The 26,406-nt window shown below is 33.4% G+C and overlaps 2 protein-coding genes across 2 annotated transcripts; both read right to left on the bottom strand.

Annotated features, from left to right (window-relative positions):
• Window positions 1–440: 440 nt before the first annotated feature.
• Window positions 441–9,329, bottom strand: LOC140449043 (uncharacterized). Its single transcript, XM_072542183.1, has 2 exons — window positions 9,315–9,329; window positions 441–5,510 (listed from the first exon to the last, which is right to left on the bottom strand). Exons 1-2 carry the CDS (start codon window positions 9,327–9,329, stop codon window positions 441–443), a joined length of 5,085 nt encoding a protein of 1,694 aa, XP_072398284.1.
• Window positions 9,330–10,306: 977 nt separating this feature from the next.
• Window positions 10,307–19,574, bottom strand: LOC140448512 (uncharacterized). Its single transcript, XM_072541594.1, has 2 exons — window positions 19,415–19,574; window positions 10,307–10,926 (listed from the first exon to the last, which is right to left on the bottom strand). The coding sequence occupies exons 1-2, from the start codon at window positions 19,424–19,426 to the stop codon at window positions 10,399–10,401; spliced, it is 540 nt and encodes a 179-aa protein (XP_072397695.1). The 5' UTR covers window positions 19,427–19,574; the 3' UTR covers window positions 10,307–10,398.
• Between the last annotated feature and the right edge of the window lie 6,832 nt (window positions 19,575–26,406).

Here is a 26,406-nt window from a genome sequence, read left to right as displayed (position 1 = left end):
ATGGGATATCTGGGATAAAGTAGATTTAATACTTTGGACAACTACTGATTTTTTTAATTAGTAATAAATTAATAGTAGTTAGTGAAGAAAAAACTGTGGGGTTGAAACACTTTTATTACGTATATTTTGATTACAATCGTTAAAAAGCCGACTAATACAAAATATCGACCGACTTGGTCGAGTGTTGATGGCGAAGTGAAGTCTTTCGCGCCAAAGCCGGTTTCTGCTTTAGCTGGCAAAAACACAAAGCGTTACCGTTAGTGGCGCATATGTTTAAATAGAAATAAAAATGAATATATCACCACTGTGATAAATAATCTTTAAAATAAATATAAATGCGAAACGGAACAGGCCGCCCGCCTTGAAAGGCTAAAGTCTTTCAAAATAATATAACAACTTAACAATTTCAAAAATGACCAAAATTGTTCAAGAGTCTAGCACTATTCACTGCATGGTAGAGGGCAGATGACAGATACTGCTCTCTTAATGATACCTCTCGTCGTCTTTATGGACACCACCCTGGAAACTCCGTCTGGACCTGGATGCAGCTCGACTACACGTCCCAACTGCCAAATTAGAGGAGGCAAGTTCTTTTCCTTGATAAGAACTAGTGTGCCAATATTAATGTCTTTGGAAACTTGTTTCCATTTTTTCCGCTGCTGCAGCTCTCCTATGAACTCCTTAGACCACCTTGACCAAATGTGCTGCACCATTTTTTGAAGGCGCTGAAAGTGGTTCAATCTATTTTCGTTTATTGACATCAAATCAGGTTCAGGAATGGCTGTCAAAGGCCTTCCGATCAGAAAATGAGCCGGAGTCAAAGGACAAAGGTCATTGGGATCTGATGAAAGGGCAGATATAGGACGACTATTAAGGACAGATTCTACTTGCGTGAGTATTGTAGAGAATTCCTCATACGTGAGGTGAGCATTGCCGACGACGCGTTTTAAATGCGATTTCATTGACTTAACGCCGGCCTCCCAAAGGCCACCGAAGTGCGGCGATTGTGGAGGTATGAAGTGCCATTCAATACTTTCGGTTATTGAATGGTCTTGAATCTCACGCTTATTAGTCTTAATAAAATCATAAAACTCCTTTAGTTCACGATTAGCACCCTGAAAGTTAGTTCCATTATCAGAGTACATCTTAAGAGGTTTTCCTCTTCTGCTTACAAAGCGCTTAAAGCCTGCTATAAATGAATGAGTAGTTAAATCAGATACGAGTTCTAAATGAACAGCACGAGTTGTGAAACACACGAATAAGGCTACATATGCCTTTAAAAGCTTGCATCCACGCCCCTTTCGATCCTTGACTAAAAAATAACCTGCGTAATCTACGCCTGTGATATAAAAAGGAGGGGATGGGTCAACACGATCCTTCGGTAAATCACCCATAATTGGAGACAGATTTTTAGGTGGACTTGCACGACAACACCTAATACATTTATGGACGATACGCTTGGCTGAATTTTTACCATGAATAGGCCAAAATTCATTTCGAATTGTAGATAAAAGAAGAAGAGGACCTGCATGACAGAGTTTAACGTGCAGGTCTAAAAGAATTAAGTCAGTAAAATAATTATTAGATGGTAGCAAAATCGGATGTCTTTTCTCAAAAGAATAAGATGAATTTTTTAATCTACCACCAACACGAAGTATTCGATTTGAATCGAGAAATGGTTGCAACGAAATGAGTTTGCTTTTTGGGCTTACGGGCCCATTTTTTGTCAAATTGCGTATTTCTTCTGAGAAACATTCATTCTGAACTATCCTTACTAGGTAAAACATAGCGTTCGAAATCTCCTGAGAAGTTAAAGCACCTGAAGCTCTTTCATGAAGGGAAGACTTGGATATTTTGCAATTATTAATGAATCTCAGAATGTAAGCAGTACATCTCTTTAACTTAATCAAACTAGAGAATTGCTTTATTAATGAAAAGTCTAATGTGGCAGACAAAGTAATGACCTCGGCAGTCTTTAACTCCGGAATGTCATCTGGAAGAGAAAATTGTGTGGGATAATCATTTGATTTAAGCCAGGAAGGTCCATGCCACCATAAGTCAGAAGACATGAGTAATAGGGGACTAATTCCACGAGAAGCAAGATCAGCAGGATTATCTTTCGAAACTACGTGGTGCCAATTTTTCCTTTCCGTTTTGGTCTGAATCTCAGCGACACGATTTCCTACAAACGTCTTTAATAGTTTTGACTGTGTGCGTATCCATGCCAGAGTGATAGTAGAATCAGACCAATGAAATACTTTATCGAAATTGATATCTGAGGACTTGATTACCCTTTCAGACAAACGAGCAAGTAACAATGCGCCGCACAATTCCAAACGAGGTATGCTAATCACTTTAAGGGGTGCAACCTTGGATTTTGCGCATAATAGACGAACCAAAACATGTCCATCAGAATCAACACTCTTAACATAGATTGCAGCACCATATGCCTTGTTGCTGGCATCAGAAAAACCATGTAGCTCACAAGAGATCGAATCCTTTAATTTTACGTACCTAGGTATTTCGATATTATTTAATCTAAGTAATTCCTCCTTGAAATGCTGCCACTGCGTAAAAATGATTTGGGGAACAGATTCATCCCAGCCTTGCTTTTCTTGCCAAAGAATTTGCATTATAATCTTGGCCGTAATTGTGCAAGCGCTAAGCAGCCCAAGAGGATCATAGATCTGAGCAATACGAGAAAGAATTATTCTCTTCGTTACCTTATTAGGATTAGGTAAATCAGCTACCTTATATGTTAGTGTGTCCGAATCACACATCCAATTTAGGCCAAGTACCTTTACCTTTTCTTCTCCACCGAATGATTTTAGATTTGATAGACACTTGGAACTTTGAATTTTATTAAGTACTACCGGATCATTCGATACCCACTTCCTCAACTCAAAACATCCGCTGTTTAAGATATTGTTGATATCCTTGCATACATTTGACAATGACTCTGCGCAATCTCCACCTGTCAGAAGATCATCAACATAGAAATCTCGCTTGATGATCTTGGAAGCAGTAGGGTGAAGATCTTTATTCTCGGATGCTAACTGAAATAAGCAACGAATGACCTGAAACGAAGCTGAAGCTGTTCCATATGTGACCGTATTTAGCTGATATGTGCTCAGAGTATCAGAAGGAGAAGAACGCCAGAAAATTTGCTGAAGTGCTCGTTGTTCAGGATCCACGAGCACCTGACGATACATTTTTGTAATATCAGCAGAAACAACAAATGCATGTTGTCGAAAACGCAATAAAATTAAGAATAGATCGTCCTGAATGGTAGGACCCGAAATTTGAATGTCATTTATTGATAGACCAGAAGAAGATGGAAAGGAACCGTCGAACACCACACGAAGCTTTGTGGTGAGACTGTCATCCTTTAAGACCCCGTGATGGGGAAGATAATACGAAAAGCTCTGTTGACTATCATCAACCTTGGACATGTGACCAAGTTGTATGTATTCTTCCATAAATTCGGTATACATCCTTTTTAGGACGTCGTTTTTATGAAGTTTTTTCTCCAAGTTGAGAAAACGTTTTGATGCCTGTCGCTTTGAATCACCTATATTTTCAATGGAGCCCCTCAGAGGTATATTGATGATAAAGCGACCTTCGTCATTTCTCTTCACCGTTGAGGAGAAGTGTTTTTCGCATATTAAGTTTTCCTCGGAAAGTACAGGTTCCGTGTACTCTTCGAGTTCCCAGAATTTTTGTAACTGAACATTTAAGTCAGAACTTAAATCATTTCTACTGAAGTTGCAATATGAAACTGATTCCCTTTTGTCATTAAACTGACCGGAAACTATCCAACCGAACCTTGTTTTTTGCATGACTGGAGCAGAAGGACCTAAACTGAATTGTCCCACACACAAGATTTTCCAGAAAGTATCAACACCTATCAGAATGTCGATTTTTGAAGCAACATGAAAATCTGGATCTGCTAGTCTTAAATGACGTGGAATATCTAAGTTTCCAATGTCGAAACTATATGCTGGAATTCTATCGCAGATGCTATTGACTATGAGACATGAAAGAGATGTAGAAAACGAAGACTGCCTTGACTGAATCTTCGCTGTGCACTTAGATCGAATGTTTGAGACTGCATGACCTATCCCTACAATAGAGATATTTACCTCGGACCTTGATAGCGCTAGCTTATCAGCTAATTCTCTCGTTATGAGATTTGATTGAGAGCCACAATCAAGAAGAGCCCTACATTGATGAACCCTACCGTTTTTATCGAATATTTGAACGACAGCTGTAGACAAAATTGATTGAGCTACATTCGAGTGAGCTGAAAGAGACACTTGGTGTTCAGGTTCAGACTCCACCCGCTGATTAGTATCGGTAGTGTGAACGGATTGTTTATCTAAATGCAACAAACTATGGTGTTTTGCCTTACATTTTTTACACGTTCCATATTTGCAGTTGGAGCTAAAATGGCCAGAATAAAGGCAATTTGTACAAAGTTTTGAATCCCTAGCGTGTTTGATTCGCTCTTGGGTCGAAGCCCCCAAGAATTTAGCGCAGTTATATATTTTATGATCTTCTTTGCAGAACGTACATGCTTTTCTATTGAACGAGAGAAAAGATTGCGGCTGCCTTGAGAATTTGGACTGCCTGTCCGATTTATACGTAACTTTCGATACTTCTAGCTTCTCTAGAAGATCAGCTTTGCCTTTCAAGAATGCGATCATATCTTCAAAGGTAGGAAGATCACTTCCGGATCTATATGATTCCCATTCCCTCGCAGTGAGGGCATCTAACTTGCTTGCTATCATGAATATTAACAGAGTGTCCCAAGAATGAACAGGTTGCTGAAGAGATTCTAGCGAACGCAAGTTTTTCGAAACATTGTCAATTAGTTGACGAAGATGAGTAGAAGATTCTTTTGGAATGGGTTGCAAATCAAATAAGGCCTTTGTGTGATTGTAGATCAAAAGACGCGTGTTTGCAAACCTTTCGCATAGTAAGTTCCATGCTATATCATAATTCGCGGCCGAAATCTCTAATGAGCTGATAACCTGTGCAGCTTCTCCACCTAGAGATGCCCGAAGATAATGGAACTTCTGAATTGAATTAATCGAAGGATTTTTATGAATTAGACTATCATAGGTATCATGATACTCAAGCCACCTCCCGTATGACCCTTTGAAATGAGGTAACTCGATAGTTGGGAGCTTTATTTGAGAGTGAAGTGGACTGTATTGAATTTGCTCTACATTTGTTAAATGAGTGCTACCTAAGTTTGAAGAAAATGATTCTACGGGACGATTGTTACATTCATGCTTATTTGAAATCGAATTTATTAATGCTTTTGCTTGTGATACAAGCGAATAATACAAATCTGAAAAGATTTCCCTATTGTCTAATTCCTCAGAAACATTGTCCGAAATGTTTTCTATTTCGTATTGAATTTTTTCGAATTCATTTATAACAGGCTCTATATCTGCTAACCTGGTTTCCACCTCAATAACTAAATTGTCAGATTGTTTTTCAATCTGTTTATTAAGAAATTTTTCGAATATTGTCAATCGTGATTTAAGTATACCCCTTTTTTTGTTTAAATCTTTTAGAGACATAATAAAATATTTTTTAATAATACTCGAAGTTTATTTTACGATGAAAAGATTTAAAATGTTTACCAGTATACTAATGAAATAATGAAATCGCAATTATAAGAAAAGGTTTTACCTGTCGTTATGAATAAGCCATAAAATTGTACAAAATGTTGAAAATTATATTTTTTATCTAACTGAAAGTGAAACCGCATAAATTATATAGGGTTCGTTACCTGAAATGTAAGTAAGGCAATAAAGGTTTTACTCGGCGATAAAAAATCAAGTATATGAAATGAATAGTTGTTTTGTTTGAAGCAAGACAGGTTTTTGTACCTTTTAACGAAATATTATATTTGAGTAATAAAATGAGTTTAACCAAATAAACAGGTTTTTATAATTGACCCTAGTTAAACGACATTTAACTCCACGCAAGTAGAAAGAATATATGAAATAGAGATGGGAATGGCTCACTTACTTTGATTAGGCGTGCTGTTGACCAGATGAAGTTCTATCCACGCACTAGCGGAAAGACTACAGATGCTTTCTGCTACGGTGCTGGATGTGATGTTGGGTGGACTGCTAGCAGCTTGAATTGTAGCTCTACAGGAACCGCCCGAAGGTTGTAATTGTTACTTGTAACGGTTACTTGTAACCACTTGACTCCGCCCTCACGAACAGAAAAAGACGACTTGCCGGCTAATTAACTAAATTTAGATTGCAGCAAACTGCATAAATGTCTTTGATAATCACTGATATATACGACTCGAATGGACCATGAAGAAAAAACTGTGGGGTTGAAACACTTTTATTACGTATATTTTGATTACAATCGTTAAAAAGCCGACTAATACAAAATATCGACCGACTTGGTCGAGTGTTGATGGCGAAGTGAAGTCTTTCGCGCCAAAGCCGGTTTCTGCTTTAGCTGGCAAAAACACAAAGCGTTACCGTTAGTGGCGCATATGTTTAAATAGAAATAAAAATGAATATATCACCACTGTGATAAATAATCTTTAAAATAAATATAAATGCGAAACGGAACAGTTAGTATAGCAAAATCTGCTATTATAGTCGAAAATACAAATTTAGTGGTATTTTCCATTATATTTAAGACTAATATAATTTGCATATACTTATGTTTTTATTAATTTTACCTAGAAATCCATTTTCGGAAAAACTAAAAGTAACTGAAAACCGTGTATTCCTTGTTAACTTTATCACGTTTTGTAGAAAAATATTTTCTAGCTGATTTACGTGCAGTGTGTCTAGCGATAAATTATACCCACACGGCTTATAAATACTTCACGTGAAAAATTCTTATTTCCCGTGTCCCTAAGAGGGATTTAGTGTCCATATCTAAGTTCACAACAATGAAGTGCCAGTTTGGAACGTGAGGTAAGTAATAGCCAAGGTTTTCTTTAATAAAATACTATATTTTTATACAAAAATAAAATTTTAGGATACGTATTTACTAAAAATTGGATTCTAGAAAACATACTTGATAATATTTAATTGGAACATTTTGACATCATCGATTAACAAATTAAATCAAATAAGCTAATAAAAATGTTCTATATCTCTAAAAGATGTTGCAAATACTACTAGCAGAAAAATCTTTGGATATACAAATAGATTTTTAATTAATATTAATATTGTTGCTTATTTATCTATTTATTTATCTAAGTCTTTGAGGTACATAACAAAGTATTGCTACTATTATTGTAAAATAGCGTGATAATAGACTAATATAATATAGTAATAATAAAAATAATAGCTATAATTATATTACTTGTTGATGTGGCGATACCTAACACCAATAATTTGCTTGTTAAATACAACAAAAAGATCGCCAAGTATAGAGATCTAGAAATAAAAATCAAGAGACAATGGAGAATGAAAAGTAGCCAGACAGTACCTATTATTCTATCTACTACTGATGTTATTTCCAAAAACCTCCTAGCGAACATAAAACAGCTGGGTCTAAAGGAACATATTTATAAGGCCGTGCAGAGAGCTATACTCCTCGCAACGTCCAGATGTGTACAAAAATTTTTAGCAGATACTCCAGCATACCTCCTAGGGCTCGATAACACGAAAAGAGTCCCACCGGAGCTCAATCCTTTTAATACAGTAATTTTCCCCTTAGAGGGAGTGTGAGTCGTATGGCTAAATCTGGATAATAATAGTAATCTGGGGGAGTTTTTGTCAGTTCTTCTATGCTCTCTGGGTATTTGTAGCGTAGAAAATGGTGAATATTGATTTATGTTTAGAGTCGCTGCCTGGGGATATCCAGGCACGTTTGGAGCCGGTGCTGGACGGAACAGCATACGAAACGTCGGTCTCAGGGTATTGAGGAGCCTACAATCAGCTACAACCTAACAACAAGAAGATTCACAAGCGAGTCAAACAGTACCAACAACTCCACTCACTAAAGGTGTTGCGCTGGAACATCAGTCGGTGCTCAAGCGACATGTCCGAGGCAGTGCATGAAATGGACTGTGTCCATGAACGAAAATATTTTGCGCTTCTATTACAAAGTGACAAAACTCGGTCAAAAAACGATCGGCTACCGACAACAGCTGTATACCGAATTTAGCAGAGAGTACCCAGATATTCACGTATCTGAACAACTGTTTTTTTTTCAAGAAACTAGGTGCGCTGTTACAAATTGTAAACACTGTCATACCAAATTATGTTTTAAAAGCTTACAGATTAAAATATTTGCATCAACAGCAATTGCTAGTGTTATGCGCAATAAAATCAAAACACGACGGGGTACTAATATCAGAAGGACAGTAAACAGAGGTGCACCTAGGGAAAAACGGCTGCAAGGAAAAATTATATCGGAACATATTTGAGAAACAAAAAGTAGAAAAGTAAACAAAAGAGCTGAGGAAATAATTCTTCGTACCACAATACACTCACAATATAATCCAGAAAATAACACAGCATATTAGTGCCTGGATACATTAAAACAAAAACTCTCCGTTTACTCAGGTCGATTAAAGAGATAAAAAGTTAGTAACAACCGTAAATGCGATAATGCTTTTTTTGAGCATGTCGAGAAGGCGTTCTATCGGAAAGTTAATTTCACGTTAAAAAGTGCCAATAAATCGTACCCAAGCCATGAAGAAATTCAAGAGTTTTGGGGAAAACCAACTTTTTACACCAGCTGCTCTTCGAACACCAATCCTGAATGGGTCAAAGATACGGCGCATAACTGTCAACACTACGATACTACTCCCTACGAACCATTCACTACTGAAGCAGTTTCAAATATTATCAAAGAGCTTCATATCTAAAAATCTCCTAGACCAGACGGACTTCAAAACTTCTGGCTTAAGAAGTTCTGGAGTGTTCATGAGTGCTTATCAGCTTTAATTAATCACACTATTCATAATCCAAAGGAAATATCATCTTGTTTAACTCAAGGAACAATTTATTTAATAACAAAAGATCAAAATAACACTTAAGATTCAACCTAGTATCGCCCAATTACTTGTCTTTCAATTTTGTATAAATTGGTCACGTATTGTGTAGCCCAGCGTATCTACCAACACTCTACTATAGACAATATCATAAAGCCTCAAAAAAAGATACGCTAAGGGTTCTATGGACTTTAAAGAATAACTTATCATTAACTGAGTCATTTTTTAGCAAGTATATGCCAAAAATGTGAATAGTATAAATGTGAAAGCAGTAAATAGTGTAGTACTAGAAACTAAATTCACTAAGATTTTTTACCGTGCTGAACGACATGTGGAATGCAAATTATTGATTCCCTTGTCGACTAATTTATCAATCCGTCTGCTATGCAAGTTATAGAAAGCGCAGTGGTAAAAATTTGAATTTAGTTTCAATGAGATTGAAATACTTGCATATAACTGTTCAGTTACTGACATTTACAGTCATTGTAAAAATAAGTAATGTAGTAGAAATCTTCGGATTTTTACGTTTTGCTTCATTTTTATATGTCGCTTTATTCGTCTTTAGGAAGTTATTTCATTATTACTTCATTTGACACAAAAAATTTGAAATCAAAGCATAACAGTCGTTTTTATATTTATCTTCTCTTACTTTGAGTATTAGAAGCCAGTTCATAAAGGGTTCTTACTTAGATGAATCGATATTACGTGGAATGCAATTTTAGCTTCCCTATGTCGATTTGTTCATCGTCTGTTTGCTTTGAAAATCGTAGAAAGCACAGATTTGGACGAGTCTCTGAATTTTGGTTTCGAACAACTAGAAGAATTATTCCGATTTTTTACTTTTTGCTTCAGTTTTAAATGTCGCTGTATGCGTCTTTAGGAAGTTATTTAATTATTACTTGCTTTGATGAAAAAGATTTGATTTTACATTTAGGGCTTCCTACTGAAGCACTCTAATGAGTCCTAAAAGAGACTAAACACATATAAGCAAATTGTAGAAGCACTATACGTGAAATTATTAACAAATATTAACTGTCTTTTCTATATCTTTATTTACTCGTATTATAATTATTAGAAGCCAGTTCATTAAATGTTTTTACTTAGATGAATCCAGATGATGTCGAATGCAATCTTAAATCCCCCATGTCGGTTTAGTTATTGTCTGTTTACTTTGAAAATCGTAGAAGGTACAGATTTGAGTGAGAATCGAAATTTTGATTTCAGAAAAGTTGTAGAAATCTTCGCATTTTAACTTGTTGCTTTAGCTTTAAAACAATTTTTTATTAAAGCTAACATTAAACACCTGTAATGCTTAGTATTAGTTTATTATTTTTTTTTACAACAAAGTATATTCTATATACAAAAAATACAGAGTTAAAACAAAATCATACTTAATTTTCCTACCAAGACACTGGAGCCGATAGTAAAGGAGCACTGGCAGCATAACTTGATAATACCGGAGCTGATAGTAGTGGACTTACAGAAACACTTCTAGAAATAACTGGAGCTGGTAGTAACGAGTTTAAAGAAAGACTTCTAGATAAAGCTGGAGCTTGTAATAATGGTAGAGATGAAACGCTTCTTAGAACTGGAGATGAAATAAGAGAGGCCGATGGAGCGTATCCCCTTGTTATTATTGGTGCCGACACCAAGGATGGAACCGATGCTACTGGAAGCGAAGATACACTTCTTACAAAAGGTGATGAAATAACTGGAACTGAGGCACCATAGGGGTATGAAGATATAGATCTGCTATATAATGGTGAAGTCGACAATAGTGGAGATGACAGCAGTTGAGAGGATACTACAGATCTCACTGATAAAGGTGAGGAATATGCAGATATTACTGGACTTGCAACGGGAACACTCCCTAATTCACCGTAAATTCCGGCATGTACGTAGGCAACAAGTGCAGCGAAGATGGTGAGCTGAAATAAAATGTATAGTTTTTAATATAATTATTTTTAGAAATCATATCTGAATATATATAAAAAATTTAAAAATTAAGCTATGATAAATAATTAGTTATTTTTTTTTAAATATAAAGTCAATAGAGGCTGTAAGAAGAAGAGGTCTTATTTTTTACTTGTTTTCTATAGTTTAGTCGACTTCACTTTATGCATAAGTTGCTTTCGGATTATTTGAAATGTCTCTATGACTAGTTTTACTCTTCACAATACTTCACTTTATAAAGATAATATCGACCCATGCATAGAATAACGCTGTAATTAACATTTTTGGCGATTTTGAGTTACAGTGATCTTCTTGGATAACTTTTTACGCTTTATCTGCCAACTTGGCTGTAACTGCATTAATAAGAAAGATTCCGAATGGAATAATACCGTAAATATAAAAAAAATTGAATTATTTGTAGAATAACAGAGTAACTACAGATACGACGTTGAATCAAATCAAATTTTCGTCGAAAAATACTGTATCGTACCATAGTGTAGCAAAATAATTCTCATATTTTAAAAACTACACCGTAACTGTTGTTAAAATTTTATTCGCCGCATAGGCTGCTAAGTTCCGATAATTATGCAGGTAGATACTACACGTCGTGTGTCAATATTTCGCGGCATTATTGTGAGAATAGTAGGGGGAAATAGACAAGACAGATCTTGATTGTTTCCCGGTCTCGGTGTTTAGTTTGCAGTTGAATAGTACACAATGCAGGTGTTATTTTTTAAAATCATGAGCAGACATCAACGTAGTTCTCGACTCATACAGTTGGCGTTGCAACAAACAAGTTAGTATTTTATAATTTTTAAAAAATAAATAACGATAACAAGGTTAATTTTTAGAAGGTCCCGTAGAAGAACATAATGGTAATAAAGACGTGGAACTTGGACAAGTTGGTTGTTCTTCATTTGTAAATACAGGTAAAGAATTTGTTCTTATATAAAGTGGTTTAAGTTAGGTCTACATTTAATATTCTTTTTATTTTTCTGATCTTATTTTTAGGAGATGAACTAATAACTTTTAAAAAAACATTATAGAAACAAAATAAAATATTAGATGATTTTGAGCAAAGTGAAATTGAAGAAGGTTTTTCTCCCGAAGTTTCGTAGTATATTCTTTCATCATCTGGTGAATGTATTGTTTTGTTAGTCATAAGTTTTTTAATTATTTTAATTATTTACAGAATCATCAGAAAGTTCTACTCTACATCAGAATCATTCCGGTTTGGGTGATTACCTCCGGCGGAACAATGATAAATCGACATCGCTATTTATAGCCAATTCAACTTTAAACGACATATTAGGGCAAGTCGTAAGTATAAGCTTAATAAGTATAAGACGGGGAAGAAAACGTTAAGCTAATAGAACGAAATGGAAAGATGTAATTTGTAAACAAAAAAAAAACAAAGAACAATTTATAAATAAAAAAAGGTAAAGTTGTAAAACAACCACAACTTAAAGGTCGTTGTATAGACAAATGTATCCGAAAGTGCCAAGAAAAACTGAATATTACAACAAGGCAACAACTTTTTAAAGAGTTATGGCAAATGGGAGATCACAACCTTCAGACCCAATATATTAGTCGTTTGGTTACTAGACACACAAGAATTCGTATTTGAAATACTACCATTGAATCTCGAAGGAAGTGGACATTTCAGTATAAATTGCCTATAAATGATAGCCACATTGTGGTATATAAAAAAATGTTTCTTTATACGTTTAATATAACCGATAGTTGGGTAATGACAACGTCTAAAAAGATGTCAGAGAGTGAAGTTGGTATAATTGTTGAAGATATGCGTGGAAAATACACAACTCGGCCACAATGAGTAGCAGAAGAAATAAAAGAGACTGTTCAAAAACACATATCGTCTATTCCAGCAGTAAAGTCTCATTACCCAAAATTATATTTTGAATAGAAACTAAATATTTCTAAACTTTTTGATTTGTAACGGAGTGGATGCAGAAAGAACATCCTATCTCGTCTACTGCAACATTAAGACAATACCGTGAGATATTCAACAGTGAATTTAACATCGAGTTTTTTAAACCAAAAAAAGACCAGTGTGTCTTCTGTCATGTTTACTGAAATGCACGTGAACACAAAAAAGCAGAGATGGATCTGAAGAACACTAACCATATTGCTAATAAGACTGTTTTAAGACAACTTAAGGAAAGAGATCGCTAAAAATTCAATGGAAACTATAGTTGCTTGTTACGACTTGCAGAAAGTTCTCACCACACCTCAGTCTGAACTGTCAATGTTTTACTATAAACGAAAATTATGCGTTTATAATTTCACAATATTTGACATAGTACGCACTGAAGGATTTTGCTACATGTGGGATGAAACCAGAGGAAGGAAGGGAGTTAACGAAATAAGTAGTAGCAGTGTTTATAATTTCATTGCAACTAATGTTTTAAAAGAATATAAAAATTTTATATTTGATAGTGATAATTGCGGAGGACAAAATAGAAACAGAATAATATTTGCGATGTACTCTTTTGCAGTTGAAAAATTTTCTATAAACATAACGCACAATTATTTTGAGGTAGGTCATTCCCAAAATGAGGGAGATTCCATGCACGCCTTAATAGAGTGACGTAAAAAGAACCAAACAGTTTTTATTCCTGAACAATGGATAAGCTTAGTAAAATGTGCAAAAACAACAAGTAAACCGTATTTGGTAACTGAACTGCACAAAGACAATATATTTTTAAATTGGTATGTAAATGAAGAAAATAAAAAAATGGTCTGGAACATAGTGAAACACATAAATATTTCTGAAATAAATCCGGGCGCGGTGAATATTTAATATGATTTCATATCCGATAAAAAAATTAAGTTAAACTTGCTACAGAAACCTATCTGCAGGAAACACAAAAGGTTAGCAACTGATAAAGCAGCAACAGAAACTATCAATAATATGACAATTCCTATTATGCAAAACATACCAATTTCAGACCAAAAAGCATTAATAAAAACTTACATTAACAAAACCTGGCAAGTAAAATGGAACCAAACAGAAGCAAAATTAAAAATTATCAAACCAGATGTTACTTCTGCTTTACTACCGCTCCCAGCTCAAAGACATGACCAAGTAGTTATTAACAGACTGCGGCTAGGTCATACAAAATTTACACATGGATACATCAGCTCCAAGGACCCTCAGCCGATTTGCCACACCTGTCAAATACCATTTTCAGTGCAACATATAATGATAGACTTTCCAGTGTACTCAACAGCAAGATCGACAGCAAAAATAAAACACAATTAGAAAGAAACTCTAAAAGAATACATCAGTAATACAACAAATTTTATCAAAAATTGTAAACTGTATAAAAAATTGTAACATAACATAAAATGTTTGTATTTTCCAAAACTGTTATGTAAATTTTAATAATATACAAAGTGTATCTTTTCTAAAATAAAGATATACCACCCCGCTAATAACCCTAGGGGTTCATGTGGTAAAAAATACTTAAGATGATTTACAATGTATGCTGAAACCATTTAATATAACAACCATAAAATTTGACATGTTAATTTACCCAAAAAATATAAAATGCATGGTTATCACAGCAAATTTAATAAGATGTAATTTGGAGCTGGAATCTCAGATAATAAAACAAGTAATTAGTTTAAATAATAACGAAACAATATGGAGAAATAAAAATATCGAGAAAGAAATGAAAGACAGAATTTACGAAACAGTCTTCAGATCAATAATGACATATGTAGCAGAAACACGACCTGGCACAGAGAGAACAAAAGAATGTTAGAAACAGTAAAGTTAGCAAAATTGATGCTAAGACATTATAGGACAGACCTAGAAGTACAAATATATGACGTAGATGCAAGCTGAAAAACATCAAAGACAGGATAAGAAAGATAACCTACTGGAGGCACATTGAAAAACAGACAGAGCTATGTCTACATAAAAAGAAAGAAGAAGAAGAAAAGACATAAAGAGCACTAAAGAGACTAAGAACTGGCACCTTACATTGTACTAGTAAAAAAGAGCAAATGGGGATACATTATTCACCATCTACTAACATGCATAAATATGAGAAAGACCTAAACAGGTAAAGACCAATTTTTGGTAAATGATAACGCCAATCTTCTTTTTTAAGTTTTATCTTCTATCGAAGGTTGAAAATCATCATGGCTATGCAGACTCTGTTGACTGCCGCTCTAAATAGTTCTGCACTACTGCATTCAAAACATTCCCTTAAGTTTTAAGCCACGATATTCTTCGTCTTCCCACATTTCGCTTTTCTCGAATTTTGCCTTGCATAATAATCAGCAATAATTAGTGTCTTTGCCCTCTAAAACATGGCCTAAATACTCAAGTTTTCTTCTTTTGATAGTCAATATTATTTCAGAATAATCTGCTATTCTTTTAGTAACTTTTGCGTTTGACATTCTTTGAGTCCATGATATTGGTAGGATTATCCGGTAACACCAAAATTCAAAGGTGGCCAACTTATTCAGATGAACTTGTTTTAATGTACTTGCTTTCAAGCCATAAGGAAGAATAGAGAATACGTAACACCGAAGCATTCTTAGACGTAGTCCTAACCTTATATTCCGACAACAAAGAAACTTCTTAAGTTTAAAGAATGATGCACGTGCTATTTTAATACGTGTCTTAATTTCTTTGATATATTGGTCATATACAAGGCCATATATGTGGCCAATCAGTGGAAATATAGGATTTTAATTATTGGTGATCCGGATCCTAAAAGTAAGTAAGTAAGCAAGTAATATATATCGTCTAAACTTGTAAAAACACAATAAACACGGGGATAAAAGTATTAAACCAGAAGGAGAAACAGTAATAAATTACCCTTCTTAATGTGCCTATGAAAATACAAGAAACACAAACAGAGAGGTCGTTTAGATAGTGGACTTTATGTCTGCCACAACTATATTTTATTCTTTAAACCAGGATCTTACAGGAGAACCTTTACCAAAGTAAGGCAGCAATCGGAAGAAATTACTATTGTTAAGAAGTTTCGTTTACCACAGCCCCGAGGACTCTCGTTAATCAAACTATATTAATGAAATATGTACAATAAGCCACTTAGCTGTAGTTTGACTGATAAAGAACAAAAGACTTATTAATTAATATATTCTAGAGAGCACTCACATAATTAAAAAAAGAGGATTGGAAGACTTAAAAATATGTAAACAAGAACTTAAGAATGTTTTCAATAAGTAACAATGGCAACAATGAAATAACATTATCGGAAAAAAATATAAATATAAGCTAAACAAACTATGATAAATTTATTAGAGAAGTCAAAAACCACATATCTTATATTATGTCTTCTCTGGAAGACAATAAATGATATATAGAATCATCAAGCTTCTTAGTAAACGTCATAAATATGTGGCCTACTTAAATTTTGAAATGTAACTAATACATATATTTAAAAAACATTTAAGCACGTTAACAAAAAACTATTATGAAACATATATGGGTATATGGGTAATACGAGTATATAGGTAATACGGGTAAATTGTTAATGTACTAGTGGAATATAAATATTCCTAACATCGACCTACAGGCTCTATTAGCTTCAGTTTACAGTTTACTTTAATCGCTATCGACACTGAGATAATAAATATGTCGTTAGAGGTAGCTGTTAACATGACTGGTGCATTATTTTACTAATAATATTATTTTACTAATAATTGCACGTGTAGGTTCAATTTAATTCTCTAACGTCTTCCCCGATTAAACGTAAAACGTTAAAACACGTGTAGGAGAATGGTGGAATTAAATTAAAATGCAACCATCTATATTTATTTTATTATTAGACAGTTATTATCACCCCGGAAATGATAAAATTCATGGGAATTGAGGGAGTGGACAGCATGAAAGAACTAATGAATGATATCATTAAGAGAGCAGAAATACCACAGGACTGGAAGAAAGACATTATACTACCAATACACAAAAAGGGCGACAAGAGAAACTGTAATAATTACCGAGGTATTACTATATCAAGTATTCCTGGGAAGGTATTCGCAAGAATAATAGAAACAAGAATAAAAACCCAATAAGAACCAAATATGGAAGATACACAATGTGGATTCAGGAAGAACAGAAGCACGCAAAACCACATATTCACAATAAGACAAGTAAATGAGAAAGTAATCAATAAAAATAGAGAAATACATGTATGCTTTATTGATCTGGAAAAGGCGTTTGACAGAATATAAAGAAAGGACCTATGGAGGACATTAAAGGAAAGAGGAGTTGACAGGATAACAATTGATGTAATAAAGGATATGTACAATAATAATATAAATACATTGAGAACCAACAACGAGGAATCCGAAGAATTTACTACAAGTCAAGGCGTCAAACAGGGATGTGTGTTGAGCCCACTGCTGTTCTCAGTGGTACTGGATAAAGCAATAAAGAAAGCCAAGAGAAGAATGAAAAAACTAACATTAGGATACTGGCAAATGAAACAGACTCAACTATCAGAGCTTCTATTTGCAGACGTCATGGTTTTGATAGCAGAAAACAAAGAAGACCTACAGAACAACCTTGAAATCCTAGAAGAACAACTGTCAAGACATATGAAAATGAATACAGAGAAAACAAAAACAATGATAATTTCAAATAAGAGAAAGACACACGCAATACAATTAAACGGAAAACAACTAGAACAAGTGGAACATTTTAAATACCCAGTAGTAATAATTGAATCAAACGGTAAAAAAGACATGGAAATAAATGAGAAAATGGGATGAACAGGAAGCTTATTTACTTATTTAACACTATGAAAACAACATTTTTGGGCAAAAAAGAAATACCGGAGAAGGTAAAAACGGCTGTCGTTAAATCAGTAGTTAGACCTACAATCATGTATAATAGCGAGTCATGGACATTGACTGGGAGACAAAAATCTCGAATCAATGCTATGGAAATGAGGTTCCTGAGGAAAATAGCAAACAGAAAGAGGACAGACAAAATACGAAACGAAACAATCAGACAAAACCTAAAACTAGAACCAATAAACGAAAAAATAGTAGAGGGACAACTAAGATAGTTCGAGCACATGTGTAGAATGTCGAATGAAAGATTAAAAAAACGATTGTTTGAAACGAGAGTGCAAGGGAAAAACAGACGAGGAAGACCAAGAGTTAGGTGGGTAGAGGAAATCAGAAAAGAAGTTGAGAAGAAAGGATTGACATGGGAAAGTGCACAAAATCTAACACAAGACCGAAAAGCATGGAGATAACAGTGCAAAACTTAACTCCACCAGCCTTACACCTAACGGTAGAAAGGCTTAGGACTAAGTAAGTAAGTAAGTATAATTAACTAATCAAAAACTGGAGTACCCAAAATATCTCACATAAAATTCTAAAAAAGTTAAAATATACCTACTAACACAAAAACAGCTAAAATAGAGGTGTAGTGTATTGCCAACAATATTATTTTTATAGTTTATAAAGTCATTATCTCTGTAGATATTTATCTAAATATTCTATTGCGTTCGAAGGACCAGTTTAAAACTCAAGACCATGGGAACAATTTATAATACTCTAGATGATAATAGGAATCAAGAAACATGATTTTGAAAATGAAGAGTTTGGAAATATACAACTGAAATTCTGTAAAAATATACACTCACCAGTATTCCAGTATTAATATAATGACATGGAAATTGGATAATCATAACAAATACAAGGTTGTAAGGTTTAAAGTTGCACATGATTTAATCTTAAAGATCTTAAACGATAAATAAATATAGAATAAATCAATTCATAAAGTACACAAGAAAATATAAGAAACTCTGGAAAAAGCATACCATTTACAAAAAAATCCACTAGAAAGAATACCTATAAAGCCTGACGAAATCTAGATAGACCCAGATAAATTTGGAAATACACCTGAACAGTTGGAATAGAAAATAAGACCTGCTCATATATACTGTAAATCGTTTTGTAGACGATATTTAGATGTATTCAAGAGCAAAAAATTCCTACTGTGAGTTTAAAAATTATTTAATCAAAATTTAATAAAAGTTTTATATTTTTGGCTGATATAATTTATTATTTAATTAAAAGGTAAAAATGGTACAAAATTATAAAATGTTAAAAATGGAAGAAAATATTGAAAACCCTTTAAACTTTGGAGAAAATGGAACACTTTTGATGATCACATGTTAATTTTTTTATAAACACATTTATTATATTAACAGTTTATATAAAACAACGAAATCTAAATTTATGTTCAAACTTATAATTAAAACAAAAGAAAAAACAATAGAAAAGAAAACTAAAATTGGAACGGAAATATGTGTATGATGAACCATACAGACAAACCTTTTTTTTATATAAAAAAACAATTGAATTGTTAATTACGTGATGGAAAGTTTATAGGTATTTATTAATAAATAATATTTTTAATTAAGTTGGATTTTTACTTACTTTGAATACCATGTTTGTTCTTGAATGATTCTAGGAATAATACTTCTCTCCAACATATTTCTTCTTATATAGCAATCGATACATACTAAAGACTCTTAGTGTCATCTGCACAAAATCAAGGCTGTTTTATTTAATTCAGAAATATTCAGAAATAATTTCAATTTTGTGTCAAATAAATACATATATGTTGATTTTATATTACATAAACTCGCCATATGGTTCACGCATTATAGAGACAAAAATCTAACCTTTTCAACTGTTTTTATGCAGTGTTACCTCACTTTATTTTCACTTCAAGTATAGTATGATAAATACTGTAATAACTAAAAATTAAGCACAATATTTCTTAAAAGAAAAAGATTTGTATGTTTTTACATACCGTAAAATGGGGTGAAATTGATCACTCTAAAATTATTCATTCAAAAATATGATTATAAGTTGTAAAATTCACTACATATTTGTTACTAATATGATTCAACAAGATCTATATTAAATATTTCTCCATAAAAAATATTTTTTTGGTTAAGATTTTGACTAAAAAATGCAAACAACTGGATGAACAATTTCATACCCTGAATGGGGCGAAATTGATCACACCTTGTTAAGCAAATGAAAATAGCATATTATGTAATGCCGGCCGATCATGTTCAGCCCACGTTATAAATATTTTTCAAAAAATGTAAACATTCTAAAAAACGTATATTGGGGCGAAATTGATCTGATCATTGCAATTTAACACTAGAAGCACCAGCATTTGTGCATACCTAGAAGCACCACCGGCGGTCAAAATGACGGATATTAGAATTTTCTATTGCCAGCCGTTTTTGTATTCTTTTTTATTTGATAAAAACCTATATTGAGTTAATAACTAATAATAAAAGACATATTTAATATATTTAAATAAATTATTTAATTATTTAAGTACAATTTATGCAGTAGCAAAATTTTTTAATTTTGCTTGTACATGACCCACACACAAATTTTTTACATATATGACAAATTTCAAATATTTTATTTTTGTTGCAATTCCCTGTTTGACACTGCTTACGTTTATTATTTGGTGGTTTTTTTGTACCTCTTGGATTTGTATCCGTTGATGTTGTCCTGCCCTTAGTCATGTGATCTTCTCGCAATTCTTCTGCTAACTGAAGTAGGAAATCCTGCCTAGATATTTGACTGCCCGTAACTTTCTTATACAGAACCCAAGCATTTATTCCTGACATATCTAAAATATTAGAAAAAACTTGCAACGGCTATCTTCTTGAAGCAGATTTGGTTGAATACAGTCTAGCCATCTGATCTACAACGTCTACTCCGTATTTTGTCTGGTTGTAGAAGATGATGGTTTCCGGTTTTTTCTTTTTATCTGTGCCCATTTTAATATCATTCGAGTGTAAAGAACTCAGCACTAGAACATTTTTGTTGACTTTTCCCTGGTACGCCGTTAGCGTCAAGTCTTCGTGTTTGAAAATTTTTGTTTTGTACAATTCCATCTTTTCATTTTTTACTGACGGTGGAATATCCTTTCTTGTTCGGTTGATTGTTCCAACGATGCTAGTAGCCTTCTTTCGTAATTCTTTTGCCAACTTTATGGACGTAAAGAAATTATCCGTCGTGACATTTCTTCCTTTATTTATAAATGGTTCCATTAGATGGCTAACAACATGTTCCCCCAGAAGTTGATTGGCTGGTCGTTGTTCATCTTTCCCTAGGTAAGGAAATCCGTTCAACAAATATTTGGACTCGACATCAGCTGCAAGCCAGAATTTAATTCCAAACTTATCGGGTTTATTCGCCATGTACTGGGTAAAGCGGCATATTGCCTTCGTGGAAAAAAGCTGTTTGTCGATAGTTATATTTTCGCCAGGTGTATAACATAATATACAATTCTCTAATGGGTTCCATATTCCCGACTTAAGTGCAAATTTATCTGTTGATAATCGCTCAGACCTGGTATTTCTCATATCAAACCGGATAAAACTCATTATTTGTGTAAATTTGTTTCTAGACATCGTCTCTTGAAAAAATTTTGTACCCCATGTACCAGACCACAGCATCTTTATGCTAACATTTCGTGCCATATAGGCTCCCCTAGCATATAGTAAGGATATAAATGCTTCGATTTCTTCAATAGAAATTTGCCAATTTTCATCTTTGAGTTTTCTTCTACCTTCAGCAACAGTACATGATTTTATGTTACGGAGTATGCATTCATCAATCAACAGCCGCCATGCACTGGCTGCAGAATCTCTAATAATGCTTCTCTTAGCATGAGGAGTTAGTCCAGCAGCTTCCTTTAGAACATTTTGACTGGTACGCCTTCCTAAAATGAACGAGATAAATTAGTATGCAGGTATATACTCATGTATTTATTTATTTAAATAAATGGCACCGTAATAAATAAAGAATGGAACAACAACTAAGAAATAAGAGCGCACATCGGAAAAGCTAGATCCACCTTCAACCAGATGGGGGCCTTCTTCAAGAGCCATAACCTCTCTCTTGGTATAAAAGTAAGGATGCTGCGATGCTACGTCTTCTCTGTTCTTTTTTATGGTGTTGAATAGTTGACCTTGACGAAGATATATGCAGAAAATTGGAAGCATTCGAGATGTGGCTAAATCGGAGAACACTTCAAATCCCGTGGACCACTATCAAATCTCGAAAGTTACAATATTTCGAAAACATTGTGCGAAATGAATCTAGATGCGCCCTTCTACAAGCCATACTGCAAGGAAAAATATTTGGAAAACGGGGTCCAGGAAGAAGAACATCCTGCAGATAAGGTAAATATTGCCATGATTATCGCCAATATTCGTGACATCAAGAAGAATATGCTCAAAAATATTATACACCTAAGTGAATACATAAATAGAAGCTACTAATATAATATAGTTGCTTACCTGGTGTACTAGCATTGTTGTCAAGTAACTCCCATCCTATGGTATCTATGGAAGAATTCTCTAAATTGCTTCTGCGAATTCCTCTTACCTGGTTGGTAATCATTTCTGAAGATGTATTGAAGTCTGCATTCGAAGTTGAAGCAGAAGTACTGGGCATCACCTCAATCTCAACTTCACTGATCAACTTCGTCCTTGATCAACTGTATTAGGCACATACTCGTCAACTTCATTATCGGATACATCTTCATTAGATAACTCTGCTACAGATTCATCTTCTGACAAATTCTGTAGACACTCTAAGAGCTCCTGCTGAATCAAATATCGGCGAGACATGATAACAGCAGAAATAATAAAAATCACAATGTAAAATTAATCAAAATACAGATTGAACATGCAAAGAGTATACTCAAACTACATAATAACAAATATTTTCGATGTATTTTATACATAAAATAAGTAAAAACTTCCCAGAAAAGTAGAACAAAAATTAGACTACCTCGTCATTAGGACCGCATTTTTCTAGGTAGATATCAACATAAATATATTCAAAATGTAATTACACTAAGAACCTGTATAAGAGAAATTATAATCCTCAAGTAAATAAATAAAGTCCCAAATCATAAATTTTGTAAAATAAATATGAATGAGTAATACTCTAGACTAATGAGGGTCGAAAATAGAAAGCAGTCAAAATGACTGCTATATGGTAGTTCTAGGTATACGTTACCATATCTTAAAAAGTAATTACGCTAACCTACCTGTAAAAGAGAAATTATAATCTTCAAACAGATCTAGGAAAAGTCATACATTATCAAGTTTCTAAAGCATTTATGAATAGGTAATACGGAGTGTCAAAAATGAAAAGCAGTCAAAATGACCACTTTGGTGCTTCTAGTGTTAAGTCATGTATCTACATCAACAATTAACACTTTTTTTTATTTTTTTATTCAAAGAAATAAATAATTAAATTAAATTTATAAGTTGTTTATAGTTTATTATCCCATAAAACGAAGCCGAAAAATCACTTAAAAAATCGAAAAATTACTGGTCGCTAGTGGGAAGTCAATATAAAGGGCGTATTATCTCGTGGTTATCGAAACATTTACTGCATCATGACATTTAAGCAAAACAAAAGGACTTTTTTTTATTCATTTCAATATTGTGAAAAGACTACGCATTCCAGATAAAAACGTCTAACAAATTACTGTCTTAAAATTACTTGCTCTTAAAATGAGATTTACTAAATTAAAAAATATTTATAAACAAAAAAGTTATTGCAAATGAAATCCGAAAGTAAGCGTGTTTTTTAATTTATTGTTTATGATTATTAAAATAAACAATACAAACATTTCAAACACATGTGGGTTTTTATGTAGTTACTAAATCTGCGAGTACAGGATGTTCACAATCGGTCAAGTAGTTTTTAAACAATTACATTTGTTTATCCCATTTGAGAGAACAAAGGTCATTTTCAAATGGCTGTAAAAGTGCTTTGTCAATACTTAGAATGTTTTTTTTTTGGTCTGATTATCTTTATAAGATGTTAAATTTTCATGTTTTTAAAAAACTATTATAATTTTTAATTGTTTATTTACAAATAATTAAAACAGAATGAAGTACCATTATAATTATATTGGGAATATCCCTAACTTATGCCGCGCAGTATATTTGTGAACAAAGATCGGAGGATTAGTGATTACGCATTAGAGGACTCCTGCCATATTTTGATCTTTCTGTTTCATTTAATTGTATTCTAGTACCATGTTTTATAAGAAGAATACAAAATAAAAAATATTTGAGCTGCAGTTTCAGTATAAAATATATTTCAGTATAAATATATTTATTTATGAATCTGTACCCCGGAGGTAAAGGATAACATGTCCATTTTTTCATGAAATTGACTTAATACCATGTCCATAATGTAGAATGCTTGCTCTATACAGTGGTATATGATACTATGTCCAATTCCCAAAAATAAGGAAGATAAGGTAATAAAATATGATATGTCCATTTTCCTCAGAGGGATATGATACCATGTGGACATAGTATTGTTTACCCCAAGAAACGTTCAGGAGTTTTTAATACTATGTGGACATGATATCATATCCCTCTCAGTTAGACTGCAGTTGCACCTGGTGGATGGGACATGTACTATATTAATAGTATAAACTTAACTTTGTGTTGTTTACACTATAGCAGTTTCACTGTTACTTTAGTTTTAATGATTCTTAATGTTGTTATTGCTTGGATTCCTTAAGTATAGCGATATGGAAAATTTAAATTCTAGAGGATCAAAGATTTGTGGTAGTTGCGAAGTTTACTCAAGTTAAATAATATTTAGAGTTCAAACGAAAACAAAATTAAGTTGCTTTCATAACCTTTAAAACTGAGAATTGTAAAAACATGTCTTAATAATAATTATATAAACTGATAGATGGTTATGTTGTCCCTACCTACTATAACCTAATTTGTTTATAATCATAAATAACCTTAACCCTACGTACCTTTAAAATTCCTTTATGTTGCCAACCAACTGGCAGTATCCAACCTACTTCTTACTATGTAATAATACATCATTCCTATGTAGCTAATTTGTTGTTTTTATTTCAGTCTCAAATGAAAATAATAAGAAAAACCAAAATAAGGGAGATGACACGGACAACAGTTTTATAAGCAGCGAAATAATTGATGAATCAGACAAGGACGCAAATTATTTTCCACGCAATGATTCAAGCTCGTCTGAAGAAGATAATATTTGTAAGCCATCTACTTGAAAGAAGGTGAGGAAAATATTAAGTAAAAATAGAATTAGTATGCTGGAGAAAGACTTATACCTTACTACAAGTGATGATGATTCAATTATTGCAGGAACTCCAGTTGGCAACCAAAATAAATCTGTTAGAAAAGTTAAAAATGTAACACGCATTAAACAAAAAGGAAGAATACGAGTGAGAAATCCAGATGCCTGGATTTGTAATATACATAAAAGAAAGTTGGCTGGTGGTGAACAATATTATAGTAGGAAAGGTAAATTAGTACCTGCTAAGGTTATGAAACTGCCATGTTCATGCCGTTTAAAGTGTTATGATAAGATAACTTACAATCACAGATGTTTTTAATGTTTATTGGGACAAAGAAAAAAGCCCTTATGTAAAGAGGCAATTCATTTTATCTTGCTTAAATACCATTCCTATTGAATTTAGTAGAAAGCGACAAAACATTCATAATAAAGCCAAACATAATACTATACAGTACTATTTTACTGTGAACGGTAGCAAAGTTGAGGTTTGCAAGGTTATGTTTCTTAACAACACTCTTGCAATTACAAGCATTGTAGTAGTAAATTGTTTGAAAAACTCCCAGCCAGGAGGTGCAGTTAAGCAGTTAAACTTGACTGTAGTGTAGGGCTAAAAGTACTTTCACAAACAAAATTACACAATAATGTATAGATAACGTTGTTCAACATATCTCTTCCATCCATTTGTATGAGAGTCATTATTGTCGTGAAAAATCACAACGTAGATATTTGGGTCCTCATTTAAATAAAGAGAAAATGTATAATCTATATTTGACATTTTGCCAAGAAAAAAACATACAGGTTCAACATATTGCTCCAAAATGGAAATATTTTGATGTTTTTGATAAGGAGTTTAAGTTATTTTTTAAGGAGGTGGACACTTGTGATACTTTTCAGGCCAATTTGGCAGACAGCAGTTTAAGTGAGGCAGACAGAGAGAGAAAACGTAAATGCTGAATACAATTCACACCTCACAGAAGCAAAAAAAAAGGTACAATCTGAAAAGTGATGACACCAAAATGTCAAAAAGAAACCCCAATCACAAAGTTTAAACTGGCGACCACTAGAAATGTCTACCAACACCTTTATTGTCAAATGGTTTAAGTTTCTATAAACGCATACTTTGGACATTGCATGATGTGGGATGAGTCCAAAGGTGGCCGAGGTGAAGAGGAAATTTTACCTACTATTTTAAAATGGGCCAACAATGTTATATTTACTTCTCTGATGTTAACGAAATTACACTTTGGTGCGATAATTGCTTTGGGCAAAATAAAAATATTTTCATTGTG

Source organism: Diabrotica undecimpunctata, chromosome 8 (assembly GCF_040954645.1).
Source record: "Diabrotica undecimpunctata isolate CICGRU chromosome 8, icDiaUnde3, whole genome shotgun sequence".
Classification (NCBI taxonomy): domain Eukaryota; kingdom Metazoa; phylum Arthropoda; class Insecta; order Coleoptera; family Chrysomelidae; genus Diabrotica; species Diabrotica undecimpunctata.
The sequence above is the reverse complement of the archived record's forward strand: the minus strand, read 5'-3'. Positions and strand labels throughout refer to the sequence as shown.